This window comes from Meriones unguiculatus, chromosome 1 (genome assembly GCF_030254825.1).
Source record: "Meriones unguiculatus strain TT.TT164.6M chromosome 1, Bangor_MerUng_6.1, whole genome shotgun sequence".
Lineage (NCBI taxonomy): Eukaryota > Metazoa > Chordata > Mammalia > Rodentia > Muridae > Meriones > Meriones unguiculatus.
The window spans coordinates 165,455-175,482 of NC_083349.1; the positions used below are offsets into that span (position 1 = coordinate 165,455).

The 10,028-nt window shown below is 44.2% G+C and overlaps 1 protein-coding gene across 2 annotated transcripts in view; it reads left to right on the plus strand.

Moving 5' to 3' along the window:
- The window catches only part of Nfx1 (nuclear transcription factor, X-box binding 1), a 59,210-nt gene extending 50,536 nt beyond the window's left edge, over positions 1 to 8,674 (plus strand). Inside the window, exons 18-25 of one of the 2 annotated variants that reach the window (XR_009589981.1) lie at positions 65 to 166; positions 731 to 772; positions 3,025 to 3,123; positions 3,640 to 3,706; positions 5,113 to 5,258; positions 5,882 to 5,986; positions 6,474 to 7,169; positions 7,265 to 8,674. Coding sequence is in view for 1 of the 2 variants with exons in the window: in XM_060377921.1 (XP_060233904.1) it covers positions 65 to 166; positions 731 to 772; positions 3,025 to 3,123; positions 3,640 to 3,706; positions 5,113 to 5,258; positions 5,882 to 5,986; positions 6,474 to 6,546 (634 nt within the window). In the remaining variant the exon portion in view is untranslated. Of the gene's footprint in view, positions 1 to 64; positions 167 to 730; positions 773 to 3,024; positions 3,124 to 3,639; positions 3,707 to 5,112; positions 5,259 to 5,881; positions 5,987 to 6,473; positions 7,238 to 7,264 lie in introns of those variants that run through there. The other variant, XM_060377921.1, reaches the window with a different exon arrangement.
- Positions 8,675 to 10,028: the final 1,354 nt, after the last annotated feature.

Consider the following 10,028-nt stretch of genomic DNA (forward strand, 5'->3'; position numbering starts at 1 on the left):
CCCTAGTATGGGGAGGTTCCTAGGATCCTGTAGTGCCTCATCTTCCTTCTTTTCTGTATTTCAGAATAACTGCTATTTCTATGGCCTCTAAAATAACAGACATGCATCTTGGAGACTCAGTGGAGATCAACAAGTTCATTACCAAGAAAGAAGTACAGCGAGCCAGGTAATTCTGGAAGCCTGTGCCTTCTTCCTCCAGTTAAGCAGTCTCTGCAGGAATCCATATATCTCAGCCCTCCGCAATAGAGAGCCCACACAGTGGGTATCCAACAGACTTGGGTACTGAGACTCAGCACAACAGCAATGAGTCCTGCTTGGGACACTACAAGGACCAAAGTCAGGTTTCTAGGTCTCACTTCAGTCTGCTGACAGAAGGCAGAGTCCTGAATTTGTGTAGCTAGACCCACAGAACCCAGATCCAAAGTGGTGACTGTATCTAGAAAGGGGAGTGGGGATCAGTCTGAAGCCTCCCAAGGGCTGCTAGGCTCCCGGAGGCTGTCCATCCTCACTTGAAAAGGACCCATTGAGCCAACAATGGAGGCTTAGGGAACACTGTAACTTTCCTCTGGTGGGGGTGGGGTGTTAGTGAAGCCTGAAAAACACATGGCCTCATCACTGCTTCCTGGTCCTTAGAAGGGATGCTGTGTTCTCCTATAGTCCACCTGCAGTGTTCTTACTAGATAGGAGCTGTAGAGCTGTGCCCTGACTACATGTTTCATTTGTTATCAAGGCTGCAGTGTGATGAGGAGTGCTCTGCCTTGGAAAGAAAGAAGTAAGTAGTTTCCATAGCTTGCTACAGACTTCCTGAGCCCTGTGTAGCTAATGGGAGGAGCAACCCTTCTTTCACTCAGCCTCTGTTCTGAGTCTTAACTGCTATCGGCAGAGGAATGTGGTCCTAAGAATTGGATTGTCTAAGATAAACCATTCAGGTAATTTCAGCACACTCAGAGATGTGAGCTATGTAGTTTTGTCGTGGTGTAAATTACACATTTCACGTAAGCTTATTTTGTGACCAGCCACCTTCCTGATTCAGCAGAGGTAAGAGAGGCTATGAAAAATGTTGAATGTTGAATGGGTTTTCTGTTGCAGTGTAACATAAGGAGCTGAGAAGATAATTCAGTCTATAAGATATTTTGTCATCCAAGTATAAAGACCTGGATTCAGGCCCCTAGCACCCACGGAAAAGTTGGGCATGACACCTATAATTAAGCATGGGGAAGGTAGGAACCAAAGGAAGCCTGGGGTCTCCTAGCCAGCTAGTAGCTAGATCAGCAAGTTCTGGATTCAAGAAGAGACCTTGTCTCAAAAAATAAAGCGGATCCCAGACTCTGGAGGCAGAGGTAGATGGATCTTGTGAGTCTGAGGCCAGCATGGTCTACATAATGAGTTCCAGGGTAGCAAGGGGTGTGCAGAAAGACTCTGTCTCAAAAAGTAAAATAATGAAGTGCAGACTGATCAAGGAAGTACCCAACATCAATCTCTAGCCTGCACATGCACAATATAAGCCAGGTGTGGTGGTGCACACCTGTACGGCCAGTACTTGAGAGACTGAGGCAGGTCCATCCTGCCATACAGTGTTTTCCTGTTTCAAGACAAAACAAAAAGCCAGAATGTCAGCATGTGCCTGTAGTCCCAGTACTTGGAAAGTGGAGGCAAGACAATAAGAAGTTCAAGTCCACCTTTCTCAGGGCTCTGATTTCCCTAAGGGGAATCATAAATGCAGTTCTCCAGCAAGATGGCCCTCCACCTCTATCACTTCTGTTTGACAAACAGCTGTGATGAATCTCCAGGACTCAAGGCTGAAGAAAAAAAAGACTAAGTCCAAAGGTTGTTATTTGTATGATTATATATACATATATATTTATATATATATGTATATTTGTATGATTATATATACATACACATATATAATACATATATATAATCATACATATGTGTATATATATACATATATAAATATGTATGTATATATAATCATACATTACAGAAATTTAAATGATAACATTACAGAAATGAGAACTAGACCAGCCAGATCAGATACTGAGCAGGGGCAAAAAGAAAAAAGCAAGTAGGCATAGCTGTTAAAAGGCAAACCAGCGGGATCTCTGCAATAATGGAAATGTCCTGTACTCCTACATTGGTGCCAGTGTGCTCACTGTAATACTCTACTGCATTTTTTCAAGAAGTTAGCATGGGTAGAGACTGGATAAATGTTGATGGCATCTCTTCATAGTATTTCACTGCACACTAATATACAATTATCTAAAATAAAGTGCTTACTTAAAACAAATTTAATCAAAAGATTTGAGATGATCTCTTTTATATCCTATTATTAATAAATTAAATATTGTAATTTCTTTTGTACTTCAGGAAAAAAAAAAGAGGACGTTCAAGTCCTTCCTTGGCTCTTAATGAGTTTGAGCCAGCCTGGAGTACATGAGATCTTGTCTCAAAAAAAACAAAATGTGTGTCCAGGGTGATTTCTGTAGTAAAAAGGGTGAAAGTTCTTGATGTGTGTAAAAACATGTGCTGAGACTCCTATAATCTATAGCAAGCTAATGTTTATCTCTTACTTCACCAAAGTCATAAATTAAACTCTATCATAGGTTTGTATGTATAGAAAGCAACCAGTATAGGGCCAGGGATGTAGCTCAAAAAGGTCCTATCTCAAAAACCAAGGTGGAGCTGGGCGTGGTGGGACACACCTTTAGTCCCAGCACTCAGAGATACAGAGGCAGTCAGATCTCTGTGACTTCAAGCCCAGCCTGATGTATAAGAGTCCAGGACAGTGAAGGCTATGCAGAGAAACCCTGACTCAAAAAAGTAAAAACAAAACAAGGTGGACACCATGGAGGAAAACACCCAAGTTGTCTGCATGCACACATGTACATTAAAGCCAAAATGTTTTGGATTCAGGCATCTCTTGGGAATCTTGAAACAAACCACCTGTAAATAAGGGAGAAATGCTGTATAATTTTCCTGTTGTCTTGCCCTTGTATCTGCTTATTTCTCGATCACTTTTAGGAGGTTGGCAGAGGCATTTGACATCAGTGATGATTCTGATCCTTTCAATTTGCGTTCTTCAGCATCAAAGTTCAGTGACAGTTTGAAAGATGATGCCAGGTAAGCAACTGATTATCCACTTTCCTAGCCTGTGGTTCATGAGTGTGTCTATCTAGTATTATAAGATATGGTAGTTAACATGTTTCCTTCCATTATTAAGCCAGATAAAGTTAACTTATGTTGTAAGAAATCACATGTTTAGCTGTCCCTTAGTTGAGGGGTGGTCCCCACAATAGGAGTCTAAGCCTACCAAGGGCTACTCAGGTTCAGGTTGTACTGAAAATGGATGGCTGAGCCATGTCTCATCCCTGCCTCACAGTCACAATCATAAGGTCCTTATCTGGGGCAGTATCATCTCCTTTTCTGGCTCTCTGGTGGCTGTTTCTCCTCCTCCTTTTCTCCTATCTGTCTCTCTTCTTTGATGTTTTGCCATGCTTCCTACTATCTGGCAGCTCTTCGCCTCTGTACACCTTCTGCCAGCATTGTCCTCTCTATACTGTGTAGGCAGAAGGGGGGTGGAAGAGGTTCCCAGAAGAGCAAGAACAGATGAAATTAACTGATGATTTCTCATTTCAGGAAAGACTTAAAGTTTATCAGTGACGTTGAGAAGGAAATGGAAACACTTGTGGAGGCCGTGAATAAGGTTGAAGTAAACACGTCCAATAGGCATTTCTGAGACCAGCTTGAATAAAAAAACTAATATGTTTCAGAAATAGTGGTAGCCTAGAGGGTTGTAGGAAATGTTTGTAGGAAAAGTTTGCAGATTCCCAATGCCCAGACATGGAAACTTAGGTTGTTTCTTTCATTATAGATAACCCTTATCTGGACATGGTGGCACATGCCTGTAATCCCAGCACTCAGGAGGCAGAGGCAGGTGGATCTCTGAGTTCAGTACCTGCCTGGTCTACAGGCAAGGCTACACAGAGAAACCACCATGTATGTGTTGTGTGTGTTGGGGACGCTGTTCAACAGAAATAGTTGAATGACTTCAGTTGCCTGTGATAGGAGAGCACACTCTCTTCCTTTTCTCAAAGTTGGGACAGAAGCCCTGTGGGGAGACTAAAGATGAAGATCAGGGCACAGGCTGAGGAGAAGGCCTTCAGCCTGCCAGGAATAGCAAAGTGAGATCTGCGTGGGAAAGTAATTTAGTTAACTGGGTATAATGATGGATGCCATTTATCATTTATCCCACTCTTAGGAGACAGGCATAGGTGGATCTCTGTGAGTTGGGGGCCAGCCTGATCTACATAGCAAGTTGTAGGAAAATCAGGGCTACACAGTAAGATCCTGTCTCAAAAAAAGTGATTTGGTAAGCAGTAGCTAGTACTGCTCTGGCTTCCTCTTCAGTCCCTGGGTGTGAGGTCAGCTGTTTTAGGACTGTTTCTAATGATGGCTACCCTTCCCAGTGTTTGATTCCCACTTCCCTCCTTTTCCCTTCCTGTTTCTACTTCCAGCAGGACACTGACCTAAAGGACAAGCTTAGTTGTTGCTTTTCTGCATAGGAAACCTGAGCAAATGTATTTCTATGTTTGTTGCTTGAGTAGAACTAACTGCTACAGTAAGTGAGGGTTTCTTGTTTTTGAAGCCTTCAGTGTATCTAGGTGTTTCTTGGGACCATCACTCCCAAGTTATGGACTCCCAGGAAGAACCACTAACCCCACCACATACTCCTAGTCTCTAGCCTTGTCTGTCTGCCCATCTGCTTTCCCATTGTAAGTTAAGAAGCGCATGAGATCCCACGCTCACACAGAATGTTAGGATTTTCAACCTCTGAAAATTGAGTCGCAGGCTGAGTCAATGACTCCATGGTAAAGGCGCTCATACAAGCCTGATAACCTGAGTTTGAGTCCAGGAGCCTACAGTAAAAGGACAGAACCAACTCCCAAAGTAATCATCTGGCCTACACGGTAATAATAATAAAGATTGAAGCAGGAAACAATAAAGCTAAACTCAGCCACTCTTCACTAGTTGTGTTCTTGTGGTAAGAATAAGTCATGAGCACTCTGTTTCCAGGGGCTGGTACTCAGCAGTCTTCTTTCCTTCCAACAGGGAAAGAATACTAAGAAAAGCTACAGCTTCCCTCCTATGAACAGGGACCACCGCCGCATCATTCATGACCTGGCCCAGGTTTATGGCCTGGAGAGTGTGAGCTATGACAGTGAACCAAAGAGAAATGTTGTGGTCACTGCCATCAGGTAGGTTGACCTTGCCATCATGGGGAGAGCTCTTCAGCAGGACAGGCATATCCCATTTCTCTGGAACAATCTTTTCACCATTACCTAAAGATCCAAACCAGAGAGCAAAGCCCTCAGGACAGATAAACCCAAGTATACCCAGGTCTCACAGCTGCCCTCATCCATTTTACATGTTGGAGGTGGCATTTCTGCAGGTGGAGGGACTCTGAGCAGAATGCCTCCTTATCACTTCTGTGATCCTATCACTCTGTCTCCTGTTTCTCCCTCCGACCTTCCTGGCTCTAACCTCAGCGTGGCAGGACAGAAAGAATGCTGTACTCTGACTCAGTGTTGCCATCAGAGGAAATGGAGGTGGCAGTGTGAGATAGGAAGGGGGCAGAAAGGACCATCTGTACCTGACGGTGTCAAGAGAATGTCACAGTGAAGAGCAATGAAGCATGGCATGGGAGGCTGTGGGCAAGTGGGTCTGGCCAGGATGAGTGTAAAGGGCAGGTTGAAACCAAGTTGACCACACTTGAGTTAGGGTGTGCTGACAGCATGCTGCCCGGTCAAAGGCCGGGTTTCTGGATCTGCGGTTTCTGCTTGTCATTATCACATTCTCAGAGTTGCACTTCACTCCTCAGAGGGAAGTCCATTTGTCCTCCTACCACACTGACCAGTGTGCTCGACAGAGAAATGCAGACACGGCCTCCACCACCGATTCCTCATCACCGACACCAGACAGACAAGTAAGAACTAGCTGCTTTCCAAGCAGAACTTGTGTGGGCAGAGGACACAGGTACAGCCTCCACCAAGAGTGTCTTCTCTTTACTACTGAAACCAGGTCAGCAGAGTCTGTGTATCCCAACAGGCAGTGATTTTGATTTTTCTTTCTTTCTCAAGACAGGTTTTTCTGTATAGTCTTGGCTATCCTGAACTCACTTTATAGACCAGGCTAGCCTCTAACTCACAGAAATCCACCTGCCTCTGCCTCCAGAGTGCTGGGATCAGAGGCATGCGCTACCACTGCCCAGCTATACAAAACTTTCTTATGGAATTTTTTTTAGAGTAGAAGAAAATATTAATGTAATGAACACCTGTAGGCTGTTAGCAGATCTCAGCACATGCTGGTACATGGGTTCCCGCTGTCCCAGAGATGCACCCTTAACTTTGTAAAGACCGAGGATTATTTCCCCTGGAGAAGAAAGGCCTAATTATTCTTCGATTGCTTTGCAGGACTCCCGGGAGCAGTAATTTACAGAAGATATCGAAGGAGCCAGTGATCGACTACTTTGATGTCCAGGACTGAGAAGATAGATACACTCAGATAAAAGAATGATTCTATGTAGTGGAGACTCATTTGCCAGCAGATATATCATGCCCATTGTTCTTGTGTGGCAGAACCCCAGCACACATGCTGTCTTGTGCTGATACATCCATAGCATGAGTGTGTCAGAACCCCCTTCTTGGCTCCTATCCCAAGTATCTCGCTGTGGCCAGATTTCTGGCTATGTGGCCACAGGATTCCTAGTCAGATGTTTGAAGAGGCTCCTCACACCACCATGGAGAGGTTGGGGAGTATAGTATTTATTTGGATAAACCAGGATTTTTATTCCGAACTGGCTTGTGGCACCTAGCTGTAGTCTTAGTTATCCCAGTTGTTCTCCTGGTGTACCTCAGTTTCCTCATGTAGGAAGACACATGAACTACTGACCATCGGGAAACCACGTTGGTAATCATACGTCTTAAACATAGCCATCTTACCTAGACTTGGCTGAAAGCTCCCATGTCTCTCTAGACTGGTGAGGTTTTATAGAATTCCATTTTCTCGAGTCCCTGGCATTTTACCGCATTACCATGTCTACAGGGACAGTTCAACTGTCTCCCATAATGGTGAGAACTTGGAGCAACTTCTTCTACCACATTCACACTGTGAGTCTATGAACTGTCCACTGTAGCTCTAAGTCCCTTCTGGTTGATAAAGACTGTCACATCACATAGACAGCTGTTCTGTGTTTTTTTCCTAGGCCATCGGCACCACACGGACTCTCCCTACACCTGAGCTCTGAATTGTGTGGACAGTGCAGAGCTTATGCCAAGCAGCTTACTGTCTGGATTCTTCAGCTTCCTTCCTTTAAGGCAGCTGTGTGGCCATCCGTATTGGCCCCTCTTCATTGCAAGCTAGACTTCTTTTTTGTTACTGTTACTTGGTTTTTTCAAGGCAAGGTTTCTCTATGTAGCCCTGGATGTCCCAGAACTCACTCTGTAGAACAGTCTAGCCCTGAACTTAGAGATCCGCCTGCCTCTGTCTCCCAAGTGGTGGGGAGTAAAGGTGTTTGCCACCACTGTCTGGCTTCTTTTTGCTTTAAAATAAATTTTGAGCCCCCAGAAACTTGGATCATAAAACAAGACACTTAATTTTCACCTTTTTTATTTTATTTTTTATTTTATTTTATTTTATATTTTATTTGAGACAGGATCTCACTAAATTGCTTAAGCCCATTCAGATCTTAAACTCTCAGCCTCCTGAGTGCTAGGAGCACAGGCCTCTATCCCAAACCCATTGGAGATACTCAATTTTATAGGAAAAGCTAGGCTTCTCTTTGGTCCTAACTACAGTCTGTGTGGGAATCATGAGGATGTAACGGCTGAGGTGACAGGAGAGAAGTGATGGAAACAACAAAGCCTCTCTGGGCCTGTTCAGTACAGGGTCTGAGCCAACACCCAACAGGAAGTCCGTGTGCAGCTGCCGTCCAGGCTAAGTGAGTGCTCTGGCTGTGTGTGCCCCTCAGGAAATCGAGAGGCAAATCTGACTTCATATTCTAGCCCTGCCATTTGACAGGGTGGGGGCTCTCCCTGCCTAGCCTGAGATGGGAGGGTTAAAGGAACCACAGATGACACACAGGCCTGGAAAGTGTATGTCTACAACACTAACCAAGTAAAGAATGTGATGCCAGTTGGGCCTCTCCTGATAAACAGATGGCCTTGTCCCAGTCTCATGGTGGGACTGGTAAAACACATGTGCTTGAGGAAGGATTAATTGTCCAAAGTAGGCAGAAAATGGTGATGAGGCTTGAGGCTAACAGCAATGTGCTAAGTCATGGGCAAACCTAAGCAGGGTAGCAAGGCTGCATTTATGATCTGTATCAGCAGTCCACAGATGTTTTCCAGAAGATGCCAAAGTAAATACTTTTTTAAATATAAAGTTTATTATCAAAAGAAACTTGCAAATAAAAATATAACACCAAAATTTTCCAGATCCAAAGCCTGTAGAACTCAGTGAACTTTTGTACAGTTGGAATAGGCGTTTGGAACAAAAACTTTGGGGCTTCACATTAAACTACACTCGATGGGTGTGGTGGCACGCACCTGTAATTTCAGCACTCAGAGGGGCAGATGAAGGCAGATCTTTGTGAGTTGGAGGCCAGCCTGGTCTACAAAGCAAGTCCAGGACAGCCAGGGCTATATAGAGAAACCCTGTCTTGAAATATTAAAAAAAAAAAAAAAAAAAAACACTTTACACTCTCAAACTGAATATTCTTTTTTTTTTTAAAGATTTATTTATTTTATTTACATGAGTGTTCTATCTGCATTTACACCTGCCAGAAGAGGGAATCAGTTCACATTATAGATGGTTGTGAGCCACCATGTGGTTGCTGGGAATTGAACTCATGACCTTTGGAAGAGCAGACAGTGTTCTTAACCACTGAGCCATCTCGCCAGCCCCCCTGAATATTCTTAAGCTTTACCCACCACCAAAACCAAACAAATCCATGACAGAATTAGAACTAGGGAAACAATTAGCATTTTCTGTCCTCTTTCAGCTTCTGTCTATTACCTGCATTCAGTCCAAAGTAGATTGTTTACGCTCTCTGAGACTTTGAGTTTCTGTTGTAACTAACCAACTCCACCATATGTGGGCTGGAGAGATGGCTCAGTGAATAAGACCACTGTTCTTCCTAGAGGACCCAGGTTCAATTCCCAGTACCCACATAGCAGCTCACAAACGGCTTTAACTCCTATTCCAGGGCATCTGACATCCTTACACAGGCAAAACACCAATGCACATAAAATAAAAATAAATTGTATTTTTAAAAAGATATTCTGACTTAGCAAGCAATTTTAAAATTAAAAAAAAAAGCATCTGGATTTGGTCATAGACTTATTTGTCAACCTTACCTCAAGCAGGAGTGTGTAGAAGGGATCGGAGGCAACTTTGAGGCAAGAAGGCTGCCCCAGAGGCTGCAGAGGTGACAGGGAAGCCGGATAGTAAGCCAAGGACCAGCAGGAAGTTTGCTTCTCTCTTGTCCCCAAGGAGACCCCAGGCCCCAGCGAAGGCAAACTTTTTCTCATGGGTCTGGTACATTCTTCACGAAGCAGTGATGGACACAGTTGTGCATTAAGGCAAACTCAACAGTGAGCACCATCTCTGTCTCATTCGTGGAGAGAGCCATGGGTTCTGCATATCTGTTCTCTGGCTCCCAGGGCCATGCTCTCAGCAAGAGTTCTTCCTGAGCCGGAGCTTCCCAGAGACTGAATTCTTGGTAATTCTACCCTGCCCAGCATAGCTGGCTCCTTTCAACCTTAGGGCCATCCAAGTGGGCAATGGGATATGTGTGTACAACTAAATATGAAAATCCTTCCTGGTTGCAGGTCTGTGGAGACAGGTCTGGATCCTGTCCAGCCTTGCTTCAAAGGCCAGAGGAGGAAGGCTTAGGGAAGGGGCTATCCTGTAGATTTAAGTCTGAAGAATCCCTGTGCTAGCGGACTCCAGTTTCCTGTCTGAAATGA